This window comes from Panthera onca, chromosome B1 (assembly GCF_046562875.1).
Source record: "Panthera onca isolate mPanOnc1 chromosome B1, mPanOnc1 haplotype 2, whole genome shotgun sequence".
In the NCBI taxonomy this organism is placed as follows: domain Eukaryota; kingdom Metazoa; phylum Chordata; class Mammalia; order Carnivora; family Felidae; genus Panthera; species Panthera onca.
Genome location: NC_138342.1, coordinates 69,426,056 through 69,453,535, shown reverse-complemented (window position 1 = coordinate 69,453,535; position 27,480 = coordinate 69,426,056). Strand labels below are relative to the sequence as shown.

Genomic DNA, 27,480 nt, shown 5'->3' with positions numbered 1-27,480 from the left:
AAGATATATGTGCCCCTGTGTTTATAGCAGCATTATTTACAATAGCCAAGATAATGGAACCAACCCAAGTGTCTGTCAATAGATGAATGGATAAAGAAGATGTGATATATATATATATTTATATACACACACACATACACATACATATATATACAATGGAATATTACTCAGCCATAACAGGGGATGAGTTTTTGCCATTTGTAACAACATGGATGGAAACTATAGGGCATTAAGTGAAATAAGTCAGTCGGAAAAAGACAAATACCATATGATTTCACTCATGTGGAATGTAAGAAGCAAAATGAAGGAACCAAGGAGAAAATAAGACAAATCAAGAAACAGACTCTTAACTAACTGAGGGAAGGTAGGTAGGGGATGAGTATAATAGGAGAAGTTTGAATAGTACACTTAACATGAGGAGCACTATGTAATGTCCAGAATTGTTGAATCACTGTATTATACACACAGTATGTTCACTTTACCAGAATTAAAATTTTGAAATGAAGGAATGAATGAATGAATGAACAAATAAAGCTTTCCACTCCATAAATCACCTCCCTACTCTCAGCTGTCATCAGGCAGGGGCCAGAGCAGTACAGCCGCACACTAAGAACAAATAGTTGGCCTCTTGTATCATTGAGCAGAGCATATAGCAAGAGTAAAATTTTTAATTTTCTAACCAATGTTGTAACCAAATGCATGGCAAATGAGAATTTAAAACGACTTTTTATAACAGACCTTTTATGACAGGTAATAATCAATTAGCCTCTTTTTGTTGTCTCCTGTAACTTTATTTTATTATCTGTTTTATTTATTTATTTCATCATCTATTATAACTTTATTTGATTATAACTATATCTTGAGCAGAAGACGGCAAAATAGATCTCAGGTTTTACTTCTTCCTGCAGATAAAGCTGTTAAATGGATAGGGTATTTTCATTTACATCATTATATTATATATTTTTCATTTACATCATTATATTACATCATTATATATCATTACATCATTATATACATTTCATTACATCATGTATATTTCATTTACATCACTATACATAATATTACATCATTATATTACATCATTGAACATAAAGTCAAGATCTATATATGAGTAATTGTTAGAATGAGGGTGTTGAGTTTTTTTATTTCTTTTTTCCTCTTTATTTTAGTTGATGATTTTAGTGAAGAATCCTCTTTTTATGAGATTCTCCCATGCTGTGCCCGCTTCCGATGTGGGGAACTTATAGTTGAGGGACAGTGGCATCATCTGGTTTTGGTGATGAGCAAAGGCATGCTGAAAAACAGTACTGCAGCCCTCTATATTGACGGACAGCTTGTTAACACTGTGAAGGTAAGCAGACTCGTGCTTGTAAGTCAACCTGCTTTACCAGGTAGTTTAGGGGTAGGTGTGTTTCTGTGTATGTGTGTTTGCGAGGGGGTATGTTTTAAATTGCTGTCTTAATTTTAAATTGACCTTTAGTACCCATTTGAACAATATGTTTAAGAGTCATGTGGCTGGCTAATTCATATCACTTTATTTGAGAAGAATAGAAAGAAGAGGTTCAGGGTACTAAAGAAGTTAGTGAATATGTCAGCGCTTGAGCCAGATTGCTAAGTGATTCTTCACAACAGAAAAACCAGTTGAAGGATGCCTAAATAACCTATGAAACACACTTCATTGTTGTTATGCGTTCCAGTAGACTCTATATTCTTTCAGAGCTGGAATTGTTTTTAGTCTTCTTTGTTCTCAGATCACCCAGATTAGTCCCTTGATAATTAGTAGTAGGTGTTCCATTACTGTTTGCTGAATGAATGAGTGTGTAAGTATTACTTTAGATATAGATACACCATAATATTCAGAAGAGAGGCGAGAGAGTTGAAATAACCAATAAAGAGTCAAAAGTTCCTTTTTTGCATCAGGATGAATGCTGCTAGTTACTTTCGATAGAACTCAGCTAGCAACCTGTTGAAATCACACGTTAGCTTCTAAAGGATAGTATCTGTTTTTATAGCGATTATCACTTGAAAGAAGCAACAAAAGCAAAGTTTGTCTTTTTGTGTGAATTAAAGTTTAAAAGGCAGTGAAATTGACAGCTTCCTTGAAGACATTTCCTTCATTAATATCTTATTGTGACATTGTGTTTCAATATGATAAACACTAAAATGCATTCTGTGGGAATAGTAATTTTTTCCTTTGTACACATGATTGCATTTGAAATGGGCTTGTAGATTCTCTGGGAGTTTGCTTCTTTGTTATTTTTATTATTTTTTAAAATAAAAATGTCCTCAGCTTCTAGAATCGAGAGGTAGGAGATTTTTCATTGACTTTTTTTACATCATCATCATCATCACTGTGCCTGTTAGAAGTCAACAGTCCTGTGAAACCAACTTTAGGCCACGTGTTGGTCTCCACACTCATGCTATTAACATCACTGGGAACTGTAACATATGGAACAATAGATGTGATCTGAAGCTAGGACAGTTGTTAGAACAGAACGATCAACCGAAATGTCCTTCATACTATCAAGCGATAGAAAGCTGCCTGTACCACAAGAAACAACTTGATTTCTTGATTATCTCTTATACTTTATCTATTTATTATTAAATGAATTGAATGATAATTTTGGCAAGTTGTCAGTAAACACTAGTGTGAGAATGTGTTTTATGTTAAGATTAAAATGTGTGTGTATAAATTATATAATAGACTGTTAATTTTTATAATTTCTATAGCACTTTACCCATTATAAAACACTCTTCATGAATTATTTTAGTTGACAGACTCAGATTGAAGGTGACCCAGATAATTTCAAGACTATTTGAATTCTATAGTAGGGAAACTCTCTTTTTATATCAACCCCAAAATTTCATGCAAGCATCATTAATTTGATATGGAAACCACCCAGACAGTAACAGTAACTCTCTATTTGATGTTGCCCTTTCTGGCGTTAGATAGTTTATATCTGAGAGTTGGATGATAACAAATCCTTCTTCCATATCAGGTTCCAGAATCTTGGCCTTCCTCATAGCTCTCAACCCAGCCTCTTTTGTACATTTATAAAGTTGGATGACCTTGGGAATTGGAAGCTATACACAAAAAGTAGCTATTTTCCTGATGAAAGTGGGGTTCTTTTTGTTCTATCTCACACGTTGCTTTCACTCTTCTTACAGCTACATTATGTTCACAGTACCCCTGGGGGTTCGGGTTCTGCAAACCCACCAGTGGTCAGCACAGTCTATGCGTATGTTGGCACTCCACCTGCCCAGCGCCAGATTGCTTCACTGGTTTGGCGCCTGGGACCCACGCATTTTCTGGAAGAAGTTTTACCTCCTTCAAATGTTACTACCATTTATGAACTGGGACCAAATTATGTTGGAAGCTTTCAGGCCGTATGTATGCCATGTGAGTAACTTATTCTTTAAAGTTGTGTAAAACTTATCTCCTGCCATGTAGATACATGAATAAGTGCATGTACATGTGTATGTACAGGTTTACATGTAGGGCGTATATACGGTTCTACATTAGGTTTATCTTTAAAAAAGCCTTCTCCTTCACTTTGCTTCAGTGTGATAGTGTTCACCACTCACTCCTGTTCCAAATGCTCTCCTCCACTGATCATGCTATTCTTTCCTGATTTTTGTCTTCATGCCCCATCACTAATTTTCTAGTTTATCTTATTGGCTCCAAGATGTGCGTACCCTCTAAGAGTCTAACCACAGCCTTCTTTCTATAATTTCTCTTACTACATAAAGCATTTTAAAGTGTATCTATTCTGGTTAAAAGAAGGAGAGGTGTTTCCAGAAAAGACAAACACATATTTTTTTTTTACATTAGACTAATATTTTCTTCATTCCTTTATTCCTACAGTCCACTCTTGTCCTTTCTCCCAAAAGGTAGAGTCAAAGGAACCGATACTAAGCTGTGATTCCTTTGTAATACTCTTTGCAAGTGATGCCCTCATCCTCTTATTCTCATTCTCCCGAAGCTCTCAGAAGAGTTGGGATAAGTGTAGTAAGCGATAAAAATCCTGTGGCTAAGTAATTTGTTACTCACATAGTTGATTTAGATAGCATCTGGTAATAGCTAACACTGAGCATCAGTATGTGCAAATAAGTTAATACACATGAAGGAGATAGTTGTTCTGGAGCTCTTCATAAATGTTTGTTCATCTCCTCCAAACTTTGGTGTTTACGTACTGTTTTTCTAATCCCGATTTTACAGATGAAAAAACTAAAGCCCAGAGATCTGTCGGTCATGCATCTTTTAAGTGATAAAAGCAGAGATTCAAACTTAAGCCACCTAGGTCTGAAACTTGTATTCTTAACTCCTCTGCTACATTGTTTATTTATTTATTTTTTTAACTTTTTACGTTGTTTAGAAGAATATAGGGAGGCCCATCTGAGCACTCTTGTCAGGGAGGATACCTGGTGCTACAGAGTTTACAGGCCTTCCACTCGTGTTCATTCTCTTTCTCCTTTGATCCTTGAGGAAATGTTTTGTGATTTGTTTGATAACAGTTAAAACTCTTTCCCCTTACATTATGCTGTTTGTAAAACACATTTTAAGAATAAAAGTTGGAATGTAAAGGTCTATGACTAGCTGATTTTCTCTATTTTCTAAAGAGAAATAAATGAATAGCTGAAAACTTAAATAGAATAGTTTTTAAGTTTAGCTCCCTTGTTCCACTTTAAAAGATTTTTGGGGCACTTGGGTGGCTCAGTCGGTTAAGCATCTGACTCTTGATTTCAACTCGGGTTCATGAGTTCGAGCCCCACATCAGACTCTATGCTTGATAGCATGGAGCCTGCTTGGGTATTCTCTCTCCCCATTTCTCTCTCTGCCCCTCCCTGACTCATGCTCTCTCTGTCTCTCTCTCTCAAAACAAATAAACTTAAAAAAAAAAAATAGATTCTCAACTCTACCCATTTAAAAATAGTAAGAATAAAAAATTTGTGTTAGGATAGGAGAAATAGTGACAGTTTTGAAAAGGATCATTCTTCTTTTGAAGGTAAAGATGCAAAGTCTGAAGGTGTAGTCCCATCTCCTGTGTCATTAGTACCGGAAGAAAAGGTATCATTTGGCCTCTATGCACTCTCTGTGTCTTCCCTAACGGTGGCAAGAATCCGGAAAGTGTACAACAAGTTGGACAGCAAAGCCATCGCTAAGCAGGTAAGCAGAATGATTTCCTAGTAAACTGTGGCTGCTTTTCTCAGGAGCAGTGTTTCCGAGCTTTGTTACAGGTAGCACCCAAGTATGAGTAGTCCCTGAAAATAATGCCTTTTATGTATTGTTTATATCTGTTTTACTTGGCTTTGGGTTTAAGCCAAAACATGCTTAGATAATTAGCTTAATTTGGAAAAGTGAGAATTTCCTTCTAAGTGCATGGTTTATATTAATCCTTATATATTTTTTGGCAGTTAAATTGAACTGCAGATAACTAAAGAAAATAATTGCTATGTGCCAGGTATCATTTGGTTTAGGTCACAGCAGAAGATACAGAGAAAATCCCTGCCTTTGTGGTTCTTACATGGTAGTGGAGAGACAAATGATAATAACTAAGAAAATAGCCTAATCATAGGATATGTTAGAAGATGAAGAGTGCTCTGCAAAAAAATAAAGGAAGGAAAAAGTGATCGGTTTATAGTGTTAAATAGGATGATGAGAGGAGGCCTCATGGTGAAGGTGAAATTGGAGAAGACTTGAGAGAAGTGAGGCAGCAAGTCATGAAAATATAGGCATGGCACAGCATCGGGGGCGGGAGGCGGGCAGGGGGAGTTGTCCCAGCAGTACAAGTGCAAACGCTCTGAGGAGGGTGCATGCCTGCCACGGAGGCAGGTGCGACTAGAGCAAATGAGAGAAAGCCGGGTAGTAGGAGAGGAATTCAAACAGGTAATGGGCACTAGACCACTTAGGGTTTATAGGCAGTGGTAAAGGTGTTGGCTTTAAGTGACATGGGAAGCGTTATAGGGTTCCAGACCTAACGAATGAGATGTCGTGACTGACTTTTTAGCCAGGGTGACTATGACCTCTATTAAGAATAGATTGAAGGGAGACAAAGGTAGGAAAAAGGTGAGTAGTTTTGTTTTGTAATAATTCGTATGAGTGATGATGGGTTTGTGAACAGGGGTGATAGCAGTGGCTGTGATGAGAAATGAATAGATTTGAGGTCTGTTTTGAAGATCAAGCTAATAGTTTTGGTGATTGGGTGTGAAATGTGAGGGAAAGGAAGGAATCAAGGATAACTCTGAGGTTTTTTGCTCTAACAGTGAAGAAAATAGAGTTACTTTTTCTGATTTGGAGAAAACTTCAGGAAGAGCAGTTTTGAGAGGAACATTGAGAACTGTGTTTTGGGAAAATTGAGCAGCATATTAGACACCTTAGTAGAGATCTCAAAGCCACTGAAAATATGAATCTGAAGTTCAGGGGAGAGATTCGAACCATAGATGTTCAGAGGTGGTATTTAAAGCCACAAGACTGGATGCTCTCAGCAAAGTGTAGATAGATGTGGAAAGGGACAGACTGAGACGTGGAACATCCAGGACTGTGGAGCTGGGGAGATCAAGAAGAACCAGCAGGAAACAGTGAGGAGCTACAGCTAACGAGAAAGGAGAGAAACTAGGAGAGATGGATGTGGTGGAAATCCATGATTTGCCATGGCGAATGTGTCTGGTCAAGAAAGACTAGGACTGAGGACTGATGACCAGTGGGTCTAGTGATGTGAGTGCCATCAGTGAGCTTGGCAAGGTGTTTTGGCTGATTAGGGGAGGCAAAGCCCAGGGGGAAGGAGACCAACAGACTGGAAGGAAAGGATTTGGGAACAGTAAGTATTAACAGTCGTTTATCTGTAAATACATGTACCATCTTCCAGAGAACATGAACTATACGTAAATTTAGTTCTACAGGTAACAGTAGAATTAAAGTCTTAGGATTGCGTTTGCTTTGAAAGCTCATAACGTGTATGAGTGTGTACACGTGCAAAACTTAACATGTCCTTTCTATAGGCATGTTTTATCTGTAAACACGTGAATAATTTATGTGACGTTTACTTAGAAATGAAGTGAAGCTAATATTATGTTCACTAATCAGAAATACTGTGAGGCAGTGAATGATAAGAACTTTTAAACTATGACAGTTTCATTCAGAAAGACCCTTGAGACTGTTTCCAAGGCCCCCTCACCATCTTTATCTGAGCAGATTGTATTTAATTTACTTTCTGTGAGTTTCTACCCATTGGAAGAGCTCATACATTTTAAAAACATGAATGCCCATGTTTTTAGTATTCTGATAAGGAGAGAAAGAAACGATATGGTACCAGTCAGGTCTTTTTTTTTTTTTTCTTTTTTTCTTTTTCCAATAAAATGTTCAGACTGTTCTTCTATAGTTACATTTCTTTTTTTTTTCCTTTCTTATTCTTCAGTTAGGCATTTCCTCTCATGAGAATGCCACTCCTGTGAAGTTGATACACAATTCAGCAGGACATCTTAATGGGCCTGCACGGACAGTTGGGGCTACTCTGATTGGATACCTGGGTGAGTCAGATTGTCTTACTGTTTTAAACTTCTTTATTTACCTTCAAATCTGCATTCACTTTTCCTCACAGGAGGAGAGGTGTTTAAATTCACATTTTATAGTGCCAACCTGTAGCGTTCTTGCAGAATTTAGAGATTAATGTAACAATCTCAAACTCCAGTCAACTTTAAAAATCATAATCTTTTTAAAAATCCCATTAACTTTGTCCCCCTTTTGTCAGCACTGATGAACGCTGACTATTTCTGTGTAATTTTAAGGTAAATTTCACACTTACATTTAGGGACAGATGTAAAGACTTAGAGAAATATTGATGAAAATTGCATAGTTTTCTTCAGTGTTGGTGACACCCATGAGTGTATCTATTATTTGGAAGTGAGGTAGACATAAGAGCTTTGGAGTGTAAACAGTGAATCCAACTATAGTAAACATTAGAGCTGGTAGACATTCTGCAGAGCCTTATACTTGATGTCTGCTTAAAAAGAGTTGATTTTTTTTTTATTAGATAGAATCCTGAGATATAATCCAGTCAGGTGATTCAAAATTCAGAACCAGCCATTCTATATTTAACACACAAATCAATACATAATATTGGTTCTCTTTAGATTAGCAGAAAGTTAGTGTTATGCAAGTCAGACTCCTACATGTTTACCAGACATTGGCAATTTTTATTGCCTCGATATGCACATATCTTAACTTTGGTTTTTTTCTTTAACTACACTGCGTGATAAAGCAGTTTCCTTTATGCTAAGGCACATAGTGGTTTTTCTTTATTTGATAACAGCAAGTATTTACTGAGCCTGAACTATGTCCTTTGCAAAAATATAGCAGCACATGGAATAGTAGAAAGACCAGTGGGTGAAGAATTCAAAGATTGAGGTTCTAGCTCCTATTCTGTCACTCTGTGGCATTACACCAGACATTTGAGTTCTTTAGACTTCAACTTCTTATCTGTAAACTAGTAATATTGGTCCTAATTACCTTACAAGGTAGTTTTCAAAATTTTGTGCCATAATATATGCAAGTGTTATGCATGCTGCAAAGCATACAAAAATATAAAACACATGTTAGTTTAATTTTTGGAAAACTCAATCTTGATTAGTAGACAAACAACATTCAAACAATGCCTTTTTTTAAAAACAAGGTTAGGAATATAGATGCAGTCTTTTTTAGTTGACATGAAGTTAGTTCTAGGCCTGTGTTTCCACATGATTATGCTCTCCTAGGGTCACTGATGCAGTGTTACTCAGACTAGGAGAGCTTTGAGTGATGGTCAGTGAGGTGCCCAGCTTGGCTTCTCTTGGGAATACTTGGTCCTTGCCTGGATGACATCCGCATCCCATTCCCCAGTTCAGAGTTAAAGTGCTGTTGCCCTCCCCAAGTTTATTCCCCAGCAGTACCTAATAAAGCATTCTCACTCACCTCAGAAATGTGTTCCCAATGCCTCTGTGCTTTTTCTTTATAGTGTCCAAAGCTACACAGTCGGAACCTTTGGGCTTGCTCTCAAACCCAGCCCTTCTCTACTCACTCCTTTACTCCCACCTCATCTCTGAGAGTGTAGACATTCGCATTTATTACCTTCCACATCCTACCTTGGATTTGTTTTTAGAATTTTTGTTTTAAGATAGAGGTGTTTATTTACTTTTAAGTATAATTTAAAATTAAATACTTCTTAAGATGATTTATTCAGTTCTTGTTTACATGGGGAATTTAATTATTCTTCACTATCTTTTGATCAGGAGTAAGAACATTTGTCCCTAAGCCTGTTGCCACTACTTTGCAGTACATTGGTGGAGCTGCAGCCATCCTGGGTCTGGTGGCCATGGCTTCTGATGTGGAAGGGCTCTATGCAGCAGTCAAGGCCCTGGTTTGTGTGGTCAAGAGTAACCCACTAGCCAGCAAAGAAATGGAAAGAATCAAGGGCTACCAGGTTTGTAACCATAGAGCTTTGCCTTCACTTTACTCGGCATTGAAAAAAAAATCTTCTCAATTTTCATTATACATATTTTTTTCAAACTCTGGAAGAATGATCTCATCCAAGTAAACTTTAAAAGTCAGTACTTTTTAGTAAAACTAATGTATTTCAAATGAGAAGATGAATTGTTTCTTTTGGCTCAAGCTTTTTAACCTATTGCACCAAATCTCACTTCCTAAACTCTTGAATTAGGCTGTGTTATCTCAGTATAGCTTCGATATATTTCATAGATTTGCTAGTTTGGAGTTATGTTCCTCTATGGAAATAGGAGTGGAATGAAATAGGGTCATATTGCCAGCTGCTCTAGAGACTGCCAGATGGGTGATAGATCCAGAGATTTCCCTGTTTTCCTTGTCTCTCCCTTCCACACCTGGTCGTCTTTATCCCCGCCTTTACTTACCTAGTGGATGTGAGAGCCACTGTATAATATCTGTGCCATTGCTAATCCTGAATAGTCATGTGGGATTTAAAATATATACAGTGTTCATATATTCACAATCTACTAGGTTTAGGCAGAAAGTGATTTGTCAGAAGAGAAACAAGTATTTGGAGCAAGATTAAATCCCTCTAGTGTAGGTGAAGTACAAATGCCTTTTCTAACTTGTAGCCGGTAGTTCATTAGTAGTGAATAAACTTTTTACTCTTTACTGTAGATTTAATCACACTATTTTGGTAAGTGTTTTATTTTGCAGAACTTTCAAAATGATTGTTGTGGCATATTTTACCATGAAAATATACTACAAACCATCTAAATGTTCCAACAGTATGAGAATGACTAATGATTCTAAAACCATTCCAGAACCTATCATTCAACCTTTTTTAAAAATTTTTTTTTAATGTTTATTTATTTTTGAGAGAGAGAGTGCAAGCAGGGAAGGGCAGTGGGGTGGAAGGAACAGAAGATCGGAAGCAGGCTCTGTGCTGACAACAGACAGCTCGATGTGGGGCTCGAACTCACAAACCGTGAGATCTGACCTGAGCCGAAGTCAAGACGCTTAACCGACTAAGCCATCCAAGCACCCCACATTCACCCGTTTTAAAATTGTAATCATAGGGGCGCCTGGGTGGCTCAGTCGGTTGAGCGCCGACTTCGGCTCAGGTCACGATCTCGCGGTCCGTGAGTTTGAGCCCCGCATCGGGCCCCTGTGCTGACAGCTCAGAGCCCGGAGCCTGTTTCAGATTCTGTGTCTCCCTCTCTCTGACCCTCCCCCATTCATGCTCTGTCTCTCTCTGTCTCAAAAATGAATAAAAACGTTAAAAAAATAAAATAAAATAAAAATAAAAAATAAAATTGTAATCATAAAGTCTATGTTGCAAAAGAAAAATCCTTTCAATAAAATGTTATGGAAAAAGAGAAAAAATTGTATGCATATGATGGCAACAATTTACATATATATGAATTGAAAAGGTAAAAGATATTTTAATGATAGTGATGGGATTACCCTTCATTTCAGATTTCTCTAATGTTCTATTGTCATAATAAAAATATAGAAGTCAGCTTAGAAGTCTTAGGAATTGCTTTACATAGAGGTCTCCCACGTGTGTTTGTGTGTGTGTGTGTATGTTTGTGATGACTGATCAAGCATTTGGTATTGCTTCCTTTTAGTTGCTGGCAATGCTGCTTAAGAAGAAACGTTCCCTCCTCAACAGCCACATTCTCCATCTAACGTTTTCCTTGGTGGGAACTGTTGATAGTGGACATGAGACCTCCATTATTCCAAATTCAACTGCCTTCCAGGATCTACTCTGTGATTTCGAAGTATGTACATGAATACTAACTGGTAATACATAGTCAGTGAATCCATTTCTTATTCTGTATGTTGATAGAGTTAACTTTTAAATATTTATTTTAGTATTAAACACATAGTTTAATATTAAATAATAGTTTAGTATTGAACTATTATTTAAACCCCCTGTGGAGCTGTTGGCTTCATGTGTAGAGAGATCATGTCTCCATCTATATCCCTGCCACCCACAGTGGTGCCTAGTACTTAATGTGTGCTAGCTGTAAAGTCTAGGCTGGAACTCTTCTGCCTCATAAATACTGTAAGCTCTGTCTTGTCAGTTATTTTAAATCCCTAACAAACAGGCTGTGTGCCCTAATTGCTTTCCTGAAACGTTATCTGGAAGTGTATTAGCAGCCTGGCCCTATACTCCATCTTTAGTACCCACAGCTCCAGAGCAAATGATGCAGGGTCTCCCTCTTTTCACAGCACTCGGCTCTCTTGCTCGCCCTCAGGCAGCACTGTCCTGGCTCCTGTGTCTTTCTCACTGCTTTCCCCATAATTTTCTGGCTCTGGAATTTTCATTATTTTACATAAAATCATCCACTGTCTTTATCTTTTTTATCATTTTCTTTCTTTGAGGTTCTTACCCCATCCCATAGCCTCATCTTCTACAAAGTTGAGCCCCGAATCTGAATCTCTAGCTTGACATCTAATTTCCACACTTAGTTCCGATCTCTTGCTCAACATTTTCGTTTTATGTCCCAGCAACACCTAAACTGAACTTAACCATCCTTCCCCAAATTAGTTCTTCCCTCTAACTTCTGTTTCTATTAATAATACCACTATGTCCCTAGTCACTGAGGCTTGAAATTGAAAAATCATCCCTCTTCTTCTTCCCTGTTTATAAACAGTCTGAAATTAAGTCCTATAGACTGTACTTCCATATTTCATGTAGTTGACCTTTTTGTTTCTACTCTGACATCCTAGTCTAAGCCCTAATCAACTCCTCTTACCTACTAGGATAACTGTCACTTCTTTCCCCCTTTCCTCAGCCTGTCCATAGATCTTTTGACCTCATTCTTTCTGAGGCATAATCATATCACTTCTTCAGAAATTTGCAGTGATTTCCCCTCCAACACAATAAAGTATACATTTCTCAACCCGATATTTAAAACTATAATACACAAACCTCTCATTCTTTTAGAAAATACCTACTGAGCATCTTTGAGCCGGGCATTGTGTTAGGTGCTAATGATGTGAAAATAAAAGATAGAGTCCTTGCCTCCAGGCATTTAGTCCATTAGAAGAGAAAAGCAAATAAATAGACGATTAAAAACTTGTGAAAGCACAGAGGTAAAGGTATGCAGAGAGAACTCTGGTAGTACTAAGGAGACCTACCTAATGAAGCCCGGCTTGTTTTCATCTGGTAACTGATATGTTTAAATCATGGGTTACTTTTAGTTTTAAGTATCTGATTAAAATCTTATAATACAAACATCAGAAATTTAGTTGTTTGACAAGTTTTGGCTTCATTTTAAATTACCTTGCACACTTTATGGCATCATATAGCATTCCTAATTAGTGCAAGCCATAATCGTCTATAATACTTAATTCATCCTATTTTTAAAACAGCATTTGACAGATAAAAGTAAAGTACTGGTGATAGAATATAGGCATTTTCTTTTTTAGTGGTTGTTCTAGAATTTATAATAGACCTCTATAATGATTCAGTCTGTCTTCAAAGTATATTATACCACTTTACCTAGAGTGTAGAAACCTTGCAAAGATACACTTCCATTTCTCTCCTTCTGTCCTTTGTGCTCTTATTGTCCAGCATTTTACTTCTATATGTTTATGGATCTCCACAATACTTTCTGTATTATTTTTGCTTAAATAGTTATCTTTTAAAGACATTCAAAAATTCTTTTATACATAATTACTTACATATATAATATTCATGGCATTTTTTTCCTTTGTATAGATCCAGGTTTCCATCTTATATAATTCTTCTAAATGAAAAACTTCCTTTAACATTTTTCATAGTGCCTACTAGCCTTAAATTCTCTGTCTAAAAAAGTCTTTATTTTTTTCTTTTTTTGAAAGGTATTTTTGCATAGAATAGAATTCTAGTAAACTGTTCAAAATTCTTTTTATACCTTAAAGATGTCAGTCACTCCTTTTTTTTTTTATATTTCTTCTGCTTGGAGTCTGTTGACTTTTAGATCTGTGAGTTTGTCATTTTTATCAAATTCAAAAATTTTTAGGCATTATTTTTCCAGCTATTTTTCCTTGTGCCCTCCCCACCACCTTTTCTGGACTCCAATTACATATGTGATAGATTACTTGGTATTTTCCTGCAAGTCTCTAATGCTCTATCTAGTAATTTCTTTTTCATTCTTTTTCTCATGCTCGATTTTGAGTTATGTCTTCAAGCTCACTGATTTATTTTCTGCAGTGTCCAATCTGCTGTTAGTTCCATCCAGTATATTTTTTGTTTTAAATATTTTACTTCTCATCTGTAGAAGTTCATTTTGCATCTTTGGTTCTTTTCTGTTTCTCCTTCCCATATTCAGATTTTTGGTGACATTCTTTAGCATGTGGAGCCTATTTTTTTATTTATTTTTTTTAAAGTTTATTTATTTATTCTGAGAGAGAGTGAGCTGGAACGGGGGAGGGGCAGAGAGCTGGGGAGAGAAAGAGAACCCCAAGCAGGCTCCACACTGTCAGTGCAGAGTCTGACGCACTTGAACCCATGAGCCACAAGATCACAACCTGAGCCAAAATCAGGAGTCAGAGGCTTAACTGACTGAGCCACTCAGGTGCCCTTGGAGCATATTTTTAATAGCTTTTTTAAAGTCATAATAATCTAACATCTGTCATTTCTGGGCTATATGTAATAATTGATTTTTCTCCTACTTATGTGTCCTATTTTCCTTTTTCTTTGCATACTTGGTAATTTTTTATTGTATACTGAATTTTACATCATTAAGTGCTAGACTTCGTTGTTTTCCCTTATAAAAGTATTGAACTTTGCTCTGGCATTGTAGTTATCTTTTTGATGCACACTATTAGGATTTGTTAGGGTGGCCCTAGAGTTACCTTTAGTCTAGCACGAATACTCAGTTTTTCACTTCTAAGGCCTCTACCTAACTCCCCATGTATTATGAAATCTACCCACTCTTTGGTGGGAGTGCAAACCAGTCTCAGACCTTTGTTAAGTTCCAGGAATTGTTTGGTGTACAGTTCTGCAGTGGTTATTTCCAATTTTGGACCCCACATGAGATTTCGGTCACTTAGTCTTTGTCTTCAATGCACAGCATTCAGTATTCATTCTTTTCCGTATGTTGTGTTCAGTATTCAGTAATAATATTCAGTCACTGATTTCCATATAAGCTTTCTATAGATCTTGCCTTTCCAGTTGTTTAGGAGGGTAATTCCATAGCAATTAATCCTTTATGAAGAGAACCAGAAGTCTTCTGTACAAACAGTTTCATAGGGCTTCACCAAATAAAAATTTATAAGGTGGTTATAGTCAGTTAGCTATATAAGTGAAATAAGTTCTATGTGCTGCATTTATGTTTGTTGGATAGTCATTTGGGTATTTCTTAGCCCTAAATATACCAACCACTCTTCTTTCTTTTTATTGTAGGTTTGGCTCCATGCACCGTATGAACTTCATCTTTCCTTATTTGAACACTTTATTGAGCTGCTCACTGAGTCCAGGTATTAGTTAATATCTGTGTAGTTTATTTTTCAATTATAGAAGAGATGATAAGCACAGACCATATGAAGTCTTCTTTCTCTTCTAGTGAAGCTTCAAAGAATGCCAAATTAATGAGGGAATTCCAGCTAATCCCCAAGTTGCTCCTGACTCTTCGAGATATGTCTTTATCCCAGCCTACCATTGCTGCCATTAGTAATGTGCTGAGCTTCTTACTGCAAGGTTTTCCCAACAGCAATGATCTGCTCAGGTAGTGACAACTTCTGCATCTGTCTGTTTATTAACTAAAAGTACCAATGAGATTAAAATGAATGAGACGAAATTGGTTCTTAGGCCTGTGTGATACCTATAATGTTAACATTCAAGATACTTGTAAGCACAAAAAATATTCCCTTGCCTTTATAAAGCAAAACCAGTTGTTGTCATTAGTGAACGAGAAAATATGTAGGACTGAGCCCAGTGAGAGTTTGTCCTGGACATAAAAGTGTTCAGTATAGCAATTTTTGGTACGTCTTCCCTAACCCCTACTACTTCTCAAGTGTATGTGCACAAGTGTGTACCTGTGCATGAGCACACACACACACACACCCTGTAGCAGGCATGCCATCTCTTTTATATATTTATTTTCTATCACCCAGACAGATGGTGATATTTTATTTTTGTATATTTCAAACCTTTTATATGATGTATTATTTTGCTGCTAATGAGAAATGGCTTAAGGCATATTTATGGATTATCTGTAGAATAGTTTTACTTACCACCTGGTAATTCCCATCTTAGCCAAAAATGGAAGAAAAAAGCTGTCTAACCAAAGTATTTTCCGAATAGAGAATTGTTTAAACTCAGTTTGACTGTTTTCATGTAATCAACCAGGTATCACAGGTGAAAATCAGAGTGACTGATTAGAGTATTCCCAGTAGACTAGTCTCTGATTCGTGTAGCATGTAAATCACTCACTTTGATATTCATTTACCTTGAAGACATTTTTGTAACTTGGCAAAAGATTTAAAACTGGAGTTTAAAAATTATTTTGGAGATAATTGTTTATTGCCATTTAACAACATTTATTTAAATCTAGATTTAAATAGTTCCATTCTGGAACTCTTAATGATCACTTTGTTAAAATTATCCCTGAAACCTACCAAGTTTTTTATTTTTCTCTACTTTACAGATTAAGAAATTAAAACCCAGAGAAGTTAAGCTACTTGCCTCAAGTAACAAGATTAAAAACTGATAGAGCCAAGATTTTAACATTACCTGTGTTTCCAAAACCCAGGTTCTTGTCTACTAGGCTACAGTTGATCCACATAGATAATGTTAGGACTTTATTTATTTATTTATTTATTTTATTTTTTTAGGACATTTTAATTTGGATCATACTATTTGGTTCTCAAAGTGCATTAAAGGGTTAGTACATTAAAGGACTCATATTTCTGGGGGAATATATTTTTGCCTATTTTAAAACATTGTTACAGGTAATGTTAATTGAGATGGTCCTAGGGGAAGTAAAACAAATGCAATCACCTAAAGGTCTGTAAGAGATTATTTAAAACAAGGAGTACTACTTTTTCATTTCTTTGTGTTTTCTTTCTTTATATTTTTGTTTTTTTCGGGCAGAGAAAAATCTAAAATCTGTAACTTTTTTTCTTATATTTAAAGGTTTGGCCAGTTTATTTCTTCTACTTTACCAACGTTTGCAGTTTGTGAGAAATTTGTAGTTATGGAAATAAACAATGAAGAGAAGCTTGATACTGGTGAGCTAAGTCTGGGGCTTGAAAAGTAATTACCACGCCCCGTTTTCTGGCACAATTTAGAATTACATATGATGCTATTATATTACTTTTCTCCTTACATTGCTTTTTCTGGTCTTTCGCAGTTGTCTTTAAGCCTGTACAATATGCAGAAGTACAAAATTACCTATGGAATTTAATAGGGTGTGGATTTTACTTTAAAATCTTCCCTGGAGGTGGGTGGGGAGATGGGGAAATAACAGGGATAAAGAGCATACTTACCTTGACAAGCATGGAAAAATGTATAGAACTTTTGAGTCATTGTCCACCTGAAACTGATACAACACTGGATGTTAATTATACATGAATTAAAAACACAGTCTTAAAGCAGTGAAAAAAGAAAAGTCACGGAGATGAAAGGTACAGCATAAGGGAATATAGTCAGTGGTATTATAATAGTGTTGTGTGGTGACAGATGGTAGGTGCACTTGTGAGCATAGCATAACATACAGAGTTGTCAAATCACTGTAAAAACAAACTTAAAAATAGAATATATTAATTAAATCTTTCGTATTCTTAGAGGATTCATAGCAGTGTTCCTTTAAATAGCAAACTCTATTCTGTGTGGCTTTTTTTTTTAAGTTTATTTATTTATTTTGAGAGAGAGAGCAGGCACAAGGCAGAGTGAGACGGGGAGAGAGGATCCCAAGCAGGCTCCTTGCTGTCAGCACAGAGCTGGATGCGGGTCTCAAACTCTCAAAATGTGAGATCATGACCTGAGCCGAAATCAAGAGTTGGATTCTTAGCTGACTGAGCTCCCTAGGAGCCTCAACTCTGTGATCTTTGAGCATTAATTGACTTTTTAAAATTTATATACATTTCTTTAGAAACACAGCACTTGCTAGTGTGAATTATAGTTGTATAACTATTATTTTTGTCTTCCTGTTAAAGATTTAGTAGTCATTTAGAAAAAAACATTTTACTTAGAATCTTTTATGTAAATATAAAATGAAAGTAGTTTCGTAAGTTGCGGGATTTGGGGTCCATGACAACCATTTTTTTTTTTTTTAATTTGGTGCATGTTTTTTATTCATATATGTTCTTCATGTGGTGCATGTTTTCCCCCCCTTGTTCTGTATTTTTCCTGTTATATATTCTAGGATAGGAGATTTGTTTGGGAAGCATTGAAAGAACCTTTTATTTTTATTTACTTTTAGGTTAATTTAAGTCACCTCTTAACCCAGTGTGGGGCTCAAACTCACAACCCCAAGAACCAGAGTCACTTGCTTTTCTCACTGAGCAGCCAGGCACTCCGGAAGAACCTTTTAGGTTGACTTATAATTAAATTCACAATATCTTATATTTGTCAGCATTACTTACATTATTACCTGTAATGTTACATTGTTCCAAAATCGTGTCACATAAATGACTTCCCTTACGCCACTATCCACCTGGGCAGGGGAGAAAAATACTGTTGAGTCAGTGCCTCACAAAGGTGTTCTCCTCCATGTTGGCTATACCGCCTGGAGCACAGCCTCTACAGTGCTTCATGAATAAGAAGAGAAGTGTTGTAATCACGTTTTTCAAAAGAGAAACTAAGATTTGAGAGGCTGAATGATTTGCTGCAAATCCTAACAGAACATAAGACTGCTGATGACCACTCATCTACTGCCTCATTTGGAACAATGTTGATGTTTCTTTGGTAAAGCGAATTAGCAGGGGATGAGAAGCATAAGATAAAATCAATGAATAACACTTACTGAGTGCTTAATGTCTGCCAGGTACTATTTAACTGCTTTTTATATTCCTGTAACAATTCTATGAAATAGGTATTATTGCTCTCCTAGTTTTACAAGGGGAGAAACTGAGGCCTAGAAAGATGAGTAAAAGACATTTACCTGAGATCATACTACTTCTATTTGAACCCAGGCAATCCAGACCAACATTGTAAGCTTTTTTTAACCACTACATTTTTCTTTCATATGCACAGATTATATCTTAGCTCTGAATTAATATAAGCCAAGTAAACAGATATTATTGAAAGTACTTTAAAAATCTTTGGAAATATATAACACTTGTTTCAAGTATAAAAAGATGTGAGACAAATATTTCTCTAGTCTCCATATTTCTTGCTAGTTGTTGAATTCAATTAGCACAACTAGTGTAAAATATCCTTTGAGAAGAGTACAGTAGTGGGGATGTATAAATTAGCAAATATTTCTGTTGATACGCCAAGTTCATTGGTATTCTCATCACTTCATTGCCATTTGAAATAATAGAGAAAGTCAGAAGCACACTGTTGGTCTTGTTAGTATATGACACTTATTGTTTATTTGATATGAACTGAAGACTACATTAACTATAATATAATGTTCCAAATAAAACCATAGTTTTTTCTTTGAAGTAGTTTATATAGCATTCAGGATACACCTACAAAAAATAAAATGGTTTGAGTAATGCTGAAGAGCAATATAATAATCAGTGCAGAATAAAATAGCATAAAAGGGTAGTGCACTGTGGAAGAAAGCATCAGTCGGAGTGGAAACAACTTAAGCTGGAAGTTCAGAGTTTATTGTTTTAAACTGTATTTGAAAATTAAGAGAAACAAAACTGACAGAAAACTAGATATAAATCTAAGGAGAATTTTTCATTTCTGTTGGATCACCATTTTCCTGAAAAGAAGTAATTCAAAAAGGAAATAATTGAAAGGAAGTGATTCTTATCTCAATTTAGGTTGTATGGTATGTTTTCAACAAAGCAATTTATCAAATACCAGTCTTCCCTCTTAGAAGGGAAGGGAATCTTGAGTTCCCCTAGGTAAGCTTGAGGCATCCTTACCAATGTTTAAGGCACAAAATTAGCATTTTAAAAGGTAATGTTTAAAGGCAAAAAGTGTCTCTTGCCCAAACAAGTAAAAGCATATAAGTAATGTAGCCCGAACTTCAATTCTGGAATAAAGGAAGGCCTGGGGACTGTGATTTACCAGCCCATAGCCCATCAGTGTCCCGGCTGGGCCCAGAAGGCTGCACCATGCCATTGAGAACCATAAGCTTTCTGTCTCCCTCCCTTGCTTTTCCAGTTTCTCTTGTACACTTGTGTGCCTTTGCCTCTCTTCTGTGCTATTTAATTCAAAGTCTCCTTTATTACAGTTACTGAATAGTTTATGCTTCCTATTTTTCATTTTTTTTTTTTTTTCAATGTTTTTTATTTATTTTTGGGACAGAGAGAGACAGAGCATGAAAGGGGGAGGGGCAGAGAGAGAGGGAGACACAGAATCGGAAACAGGCTCCAGGCTCTGAGCCATCAGCCCAGAGCCTGACGCGGGGCTCGAACTCACGGACCGCGAGATCGTGACCTGGCTGAAGTCGGAGGCTTAACCGACTGCGCCACCCAGGCGCCCCTTCCTATTTTTCATTTTTAAATTTGGTAAATTTAACTATATATATCCTTCAAAATGAAACTGGAAATTAAGGATTTGGATTGTTGTTTTTATTCACGTGACTAATTTCCCCTCTGTTGGTGGTGGTGGAGAAATATTAATGTAAGAAAAGATTTACAGTCTTTTATTGCTTGTTTAGATCATGTCAAATATAAATGAACAATTTTCAGGATTCTAAAGTACTCCTAGAGAAAATGTTTTCTTTTTTTTTTTTTTTTTTTTAAGTTTATTTTTGAGAGAGAGAAAAAAAGACAGTATGCAGGTGGGGGAGGGGCAGAGAGAGGGGGAGACACAGAATCCAAAGCAGGCTCCAGGCTCTGAGCTGTCAGCACAGAGCCCAACATGGGGCTCGAACCCATGAACTGTGAGATCATGACCTGAGCCAAAATCAGACACTTAACCAACTGAGCCTCCCTTTAAAAAATTTTTTTTTAAAGTTTATTTATTTTTGGAGAAAATGTTTTCTAAAAGGTGTAATTTTCAGTTAGATTTCTTAGAACAGTGTTATATATTTTATACTGGTTTATCTACTAAGGCAATTTAATGTATATATTTTCATTGTAGGAACTGAAGAAGACTTTGGAGGTCTTGTATCTGCTAATCTTATACTTTTGAGGAACAGACTTCTAGATATCTTGCTAAAACTAGTTTATACATCTAAAGAAAAGACAAGCATTAATTTGCAGTAAGTAAGATCTTTTTAGAATTGATGGTACCAGTGGTTATCACTAGTTAATTCATAGTAGACAATAGCAAGAATTGCTACTTTTAATAGATCTTTTGAACTTTGCAATTTATAGTATCTTGAGAACAAAACCTAGTCTTACTTATGTATGTTTTTAAATTAGAAATCCTAACACTTGAAATTAATGTTCTGTTTTTTTCTTCTTCTTAATTATCTACCTTTACACAGAGCTTGTGAAGAACTGGTTAGGACACTGGGCTTCGACTGGATTATGATGTTTATGGAAGAACACTTGCACTCCACCACAGTTACAGCAGCCATGAGGATTCTTGTCGTGCTGCTGAGTAATCAGTCCATTCTCATCAAGTTTAAGGAAGGACTCAGCGGTGGAGGGTGGCTGGAACAGACAGATTCTGTCTTAACTAATAAGATCGGAACTGTATTAGGTATGGGACTTTTACCATCAGCTGCTATAAAATAAGCTGTTGTACTTTGTTTTTAAATCTTGTGAAAGCTTACAGTCTTCAGTTCATCTGACAACCATTAAGAGTCATGAATTTGAATGAATGAATGAACAGCTTAGAAAGTTTCAAATTCTGCATTTTTAAGTGCAAATCAAGCTGAAGTTAGACAGGATATTCAAGATGTGAAAAGTCAAGGGAATTCCTTATCATCTTTTTGTTGTATACTTCCCTTTCTTATGTATAAGTAAGTAATTAGCAAATCATCCAAACTCAGTTAATAATAATCAGTATTTTGAGTGCTTGTTCTGTGCCAGTTACTAAACATTTTCATTTTCATGGTCGTCCTATGAGGTATAAATACTATCATAGCCATTTTACTTATGAGAAAACCAAGCATAGGTATGAAGTCACTTGTCAGCTAAGTGTCAACATTTGTATCCAGGTCGATTAGATCAAAAGCCCGTGCTTTTAACCGTTTTATGATATTGCCTCTCAAAGATTTAATTAGCTCGAGGTTTCAGCCAAGTTTCCTTATTCTCTGCTTGCTAGTTCTGTGCTATTTTCAATGTGGGACTGAGCATTTAAGTAATATTAGAAAATTACAGTTTCCTATGTTAGATTCATTTGAGCAGCTATATTTCTATTCGTATTAGTGTTCTCATTTTAGAAAATATATATTTAAAATAATGTTTTTATTGAAAACCATAGTCATTCAATTCATAAAGTATTTTTTAAATTCTTGAAATATATATTTTAAAAACATTTGTCTTTATAATATTACATTTTAAAATCATATATAGTTATATTCTGGAATAAGGATCAAAAATACCTGTTTACCCTTATCAGGTGGGAAAATTAGGGATCCAAATTGAATATGTGATTTATCTGTAAAAAAAAAAAAAAAAAAGTAAAAGCATCAATACCTAAGTGATGCCTGCATCTGATCCATATGTCAAAGAAAATGATACAGGACTGAGTTTACAACATAAGATTATTTTACTGTTATTTCACATTGGAAAATGTCTTAAGAAACCTTGTAATGAAGAAAGGAATTTACGGTGAAATGATTGCTCGAGAAAATTGATGGCTTTGAAATATATATTAGACATTATCATTATAGACACTTCCATGGTTTAAAAACAATGACTATTTTACATTGACTCTAGGGGAGGGATATAGCCTACAAATGTTATTGTTAGGAACAGTTTGGTAGCAAGACACTGCACTTGTTGACCTTAATAATAGCTACTAAGAGAGCAAGCAATGGAAGGCACAGCAGAATGTGAGTTCTGTGGAGTATGAGAGTTTCAAACACTAACAGAGAGCACCACTTCCCCCTGAAGGCCAAAAACCACAGTAGTAACACCTGAGGTTTATATAGCACATTGTGCTTTACAAAATTCTTTAACATGTTTCATCTCTTTTGAGCTTCATGATTATGGAGTCAGGTGTATATTTTATGGATTTGTTATACTTCATATGAAATAAAGCTAGTAAGTAAAACTTAAGGAATAATTTCTCTAATTAGGAAAGTAAGACTGTTACATGCATAAGGTTCCTGAGTCAGATAGTATTGGTGTCTGAGTAACCGTCTTCTAAGTGTTAGTCCTGTTCTTTTGTCTGTAGTATCAGAAAAAAGGTGCCTTTTCTATATCTGGCCTGACTTCATGCCTTGGAATTTGTCTTCTTTTATACCTGCTTACAAATTGCATATGCTCTTCTTGTTCTCAGAGCGAAATCTAGGAACTTAAGTGTAATTTAAATTTGGTTCAATTTAACTAAATTTTCCCTGAATACTTGTGTGATCACACACATATAGGTGTATGTATTACAGATACGCGTCCTATCATTTGATTCTCTTTCTGTCTGATGTGATGAGCAACCTAATGTCTTTGTTTTCTTCACATTTGGTAGTTTTTGTCAAATTTTTTTTATAAAAATACCTTCCACATCTGTAACTTGAATCTAAATTAATGTTTAATTGTTAATAACATGTTAAGTATTCCTTAAGATTAATTATAGGGAAAAATAGAAAGGCAAATGAATGTTGGTATTGGTTTTCATTTAGGACCTGCAGTTTATTCAAAATTTATTTTCCTATTTAATGTATAAAATACCACTTTATGTCTTCTGACTTCTTAAAGCTCAAGACTTTTTTATAGTGGTGATTTCATTGAGAATTCACTGTAGGCAAAAATCACCAGCGGCCAGGTCTTTCAGAAATGTGGCAGTGTCATTAAGAAGACCAGGGGACACCGTGTAACTTCACAGGCTCTAAAACAGACATCAGCTCAAATCCTAGCAGCAGCAATCTTCAACTTTGTGATTTTGAACAAATTGCATATTTTCCATGTTATAGAAAGGATAATAGTAATCTCTGACTCACATGTTCATTGTGTGTGAGAAATGAGATGATATGGGAAAGAGGTCGGTAAATTGCTATACAATTTTTTAATTAGACGAACATCAGAAGATTAATTCACAACTCATGAAGCAGTTGGTTAGGATGAAATTATTAAAAAGCTAGCTGGATGCAAATTTCTCTTTTATTATTTTAAATAGTAGCAAGTTACATGCTTACTTCATCCTAGAAAAAAGAAATTGGAAGGAAAAAATGAATATTCACTTGAAATACAGAGTGCTCCAGAGTAGAAATCAATCCTTCATCTCTTGGTTGCCCTTCACACAAGTTTTACACTGAAACTCTGACCAGCGTTTATTCTGTTCGGAGCACTGTGCTAGATTTGGGGAGGGAGAAGAACTAACTATTGGAGTTGTGTCCTGATGAGTTATGTTATGGAGGGAGCAAGATTGCTAGAAAGGCTGATGCTGCGTAAGCCATGTCCGCAAGCCCTGACCCCGTCCTGGTAGAGCTGTGTTTCTGGGAAGAATTCTGCATAGACAGCCACAGTCCAGGAGCGCTGGGGAACGTCCCAATGGAATTACAGATCAGTTTGCTTGTTTATTCTGTCTTGTCTCAAAACTTGTAGATGACTTAAAGTTAACTAGGTTAATATGATCTTCAGGACAAATGACCTATATGAACTGAATGTAGTTCATTATAATTATATGCTAAATATAGAAGTTTTAGTTTTTTAAGGTACATTTTTGTAGCATCCTAACTTTGACTCTATTTTGAATTTTACTTTCTTCTTAGGGAAATGTTAGAGCTCGTTTGAGGTCCTTTTTTTTTTTTTTTTTTTTTTTTTAATTTTTTTTTTCAACGTTTTTTATTTATTTTTGGGACAGAGAGAGACAAACAGAGCATGAACGGGGGAGGGGCAGAGAGAGGGAGACACAGAATCGGAAACAGGCTCCAGGCTCCGAGCCATCAGCCCAGAGCCCGACGCGGGGCTCGAACTCACGGACCGCGAGATCGTGACCTGGCTGAAGTCGGACGCTTAACCGACTGCGCCACCCAGGCGCCCCGAGGTCCTTCTTTTAATGAGTGGAATTTATATTCTCTCTTGTATCCGATTGTCTCAGCTATTTTTCAAGACCTGTGTTCTAATAGACAGGCTTGCTGAAATCAGAGATAGTAAAGTCAACTTGTAACTGGAAGATTAATTCAATGGTGGAGTAGTTAATTGCCTTTATTAACATGAATACTCTGGATAGAAATGTCACATATACTGAATTACTCCTTTCTTTGTTAATACAGCACGGCAGTCGATTACTGATTACTGTACTTACTGTTACCTTTCCTCTCCTCTTAGGATTCAACGTGGGCAGGAGTGCTGGCGGGCGATCGACGGTCAGGGAGATTAACCGTGATGCTTGTCATTTTCCTGGTTTCCCAGTTCTTCAGTCCTTCCTTCCTAAACACACTAATGTCCCTGCTCTCTACTTTCTCCTCATGGCACTGTTTCTGCAGCAGCCAGTTAGTGAGCTGCCTGAGAACCTGCAGGTCAGTGTGCCTGTCATCAGCAGCCGGTGTAAGCAGGGTTGCCAGGTAGGAATTATCTAGTAAGGTGGAAGTGTGATTATACGTGCCGCAAAACCCCCACAGGGTGATGATGGGCTGCTCACAATAAAACCAAAGGGATTCCATTCCTTTCTCACATGTAGGATTTGGTTTGGGACAGAAAAATATGAAGCTACCATAGAAAACTTTAGCAAAAAGAAGTCCTTTTTTCCCTCTGTGGTTTGTTTTTTTTTTTTTGTTTTTTTTTTAAATGATTACTCTCTATGATTCCATACGCATAAAGACTTTGGATGGTGTTTTAAATGGAGATCTGAAGAATTCGAGTTCTGTGATGTTATCTAGAAGTATAATGTCATTTCTATAGAATTAAAAATAAAGAGAGCAGTTTATGTGCCGTGAGTTTACTGGATAGGATTCTTAGTCCAAATTCTGATTACAAAAATGTTTTTAATTTCTTAATGATAGATAACGTCCACAATAGGAAAACACTGAGACTTTACTTGAATCCTAACTGAAGACTATTTTGGACTGTTGTGTAGCTTTGGTCTGTGGTACTGCAAAGACTTGGGAATTTAGTTTTAAACTCAACTGTACTTCTGTCATAACTCCAAGTGCTAAATCAAATGATTCTAGTAATTGACAAAACCTTTTAAACAAAAAGAAAGTATGTACCCTTGTATTAAGTCAGAATACGGATTCGGGCTTAACAGAGTTTGGTTGGTTATGTAACTTTTCAAAATAAGCATGACACCATAGTCATGAAGTATTATATAAAACTCTATGAATAAGTCTCCTAAACTGATTTTTATTTTGTGAAATATTACCTGTATGTGAATTAGAACATTGCCAAAAGAGGGAGGGGGGAAGTTCTGTGTGCTTTTTTTTAAAAGATCCTGCTTAAAATCGTTAGTGGTATAATGTCATCTCCTAGCTAATTAGCATGTATTTTCTTTCTGTTTGTTTTCATTGGAGGAAAAAAAATAGAAAACATTGTTTCCTATTAACATGGGGAAGCCAGAATGATACATAGTATTCACTCTTCTTTATAAATGTAAAAATTTACAAACTTTTAAAATTTAGAGGAGGGAGGAGTGCTACATCTCTATCCCTCTCCATCATTGCTCACCTTGAAAAAAACTAATCAGTCTCAAAGAAGTTTTAGAATATTAGAACATGTGAGGGTCTCTAGCTGAAAACAATGGACAGTGGCTAATCTTCATTCATTTTGACCTCTACAGTTTGATTTAGATTCTATTTGGACATTTATCTTTGGAGTTCCTGCCTCAAGTGGAACTGTGGTCTCCTCTATCCATAACGTGTGCACAGAAGCTGCTTTTTTATTATTGGGGATGCTCCGAAGCATGCTGAATTCAGTAAGTTTACAGAGATACTTAAACCTGTTGGTCGTTCCTCCTGCCTGTGATACATTTTTATCAATAGGGGAATCCTCAGATAACATGGCTGTTTATTTATTGCACAGTCTCTCCTTTTAGTTATCTCTACTGTAGGGACTCACTGTGCAGTTTATTAGACCATGATCTCTGGAGCCCTGTCTGGGTTCAAATCCCATATCTGGTACTTAAGACATGCTAACCTCTATGTGCCTCAGGTTCCTCATGTATAAAATGCTGGTGATAACAGAACTTACCTGTTAGGATTGCTGTGAGGATTTAATGAGGCATTAATATATACACAAAGCACTGATAAAAGAGTGCCTGGTACATAGTGTTTTGTAAGTGTTCATGGATATTATTAGTGTTATATATATTCTAACATATATGTATATATATAACAAATATACATTAATAGTATATGTCATTGCAATAATATGTTACTTGAACTTTGAAAATCGCCTTCATTTAAAGGTTAAAAATGTCAGCACTGGTTTTATTTTGTATTCGTTTTTGTTCTAATTATTTCTAACTTGGATATGAAAGATTGAAAGAGTAAGTGACAAGATGTATGTCCTGTTTCTTTTATAGGAACACTGTGAGTAACGACTTAATTTGTTTACACAATTTAAGATCACATTGTAAGAGGAATTACTAGCTCTCTTTGGATCACACGTACCGACAAACCTAATTTTAGTCAAAACTATTCTTATGTCATCTTAGAAAAGACCATTGCTATTGTATTAATTTAGAATGCTTGGGGTCTTGTTTTAGTTCCTTTTTATAAATAAATACAAAAATCTAAGTTAAAAAAGTCACTCTCTGGGCAACTAGCAAAAGATAGGTATTGTTCCCATATATCCTTTTTCCCTTTTTATCATCATCGTTATTGTTGTTG

The 27,480-nt window shown here is 36.0% G+C and overlaps 1 protein-coding gene across 10 annotated transcripts in view; it reads left to right on the top strand.

Moving 5' to 3' along the window:
• Positions 1–27,480, top strand: part of WDFY3 (WD repeat and FYVE domain containing 3) — a 278,494-nt gene that overhangs the window by 174,811 nt on the left and 76,203 nt on the right. For 9 of the 10 annotated variants that reach the window (XM_078445959.2, XM_078445953.2, XM_078445955.2 and 6 more), the window contains 13 exons: positions 1,170–1,351; positions 3,169–3,400; positions 5,007–5,167; positions 7,416–7,527; positions 9,265–9,455; positions 11,107–11,259; positions 14,877–14,950; positions 15,037–15,198; positions 16,608–16,702; positions 20,682–20,802; positions 21,031–21,248; positions 24,983–25,218; positions 26,430–26,564. In XM_078445959.2, the coding sequence (XP_078302085.1) occupies positions 1,170–1,351; positions 3,169–3,400; positions 5,007–5,167; positions 7,416–7,527; positions 9,265–9,455; positions 11,107–11,259; positions 14,877–14,950; positions 15,037–15,198; positions 16,608–16,702; positions 20,682–20,802; positions 21,031–21,248; positions 24,983–25,218; positions 26,430–26,564 (2,072 nt within the window). The remainder of the gene's footprint in view (positions 1–1,169; positions 1,352–3,168; positions 3,401–5,006; positions 5,168–7,415; positions 7,528–9,264; positions 9,456–11,106; positions 11,260–14,876; positions 14,951–15,036; positions 15,199–16,607; positions 16,703–20,681; positions 20,803–21,030; positions 21,249–24,982; positions 25,219–26,429; positions 26,565–27,480) is intronic. The other variant, XM_078445957.2, reaches the window with a different exon arrangement.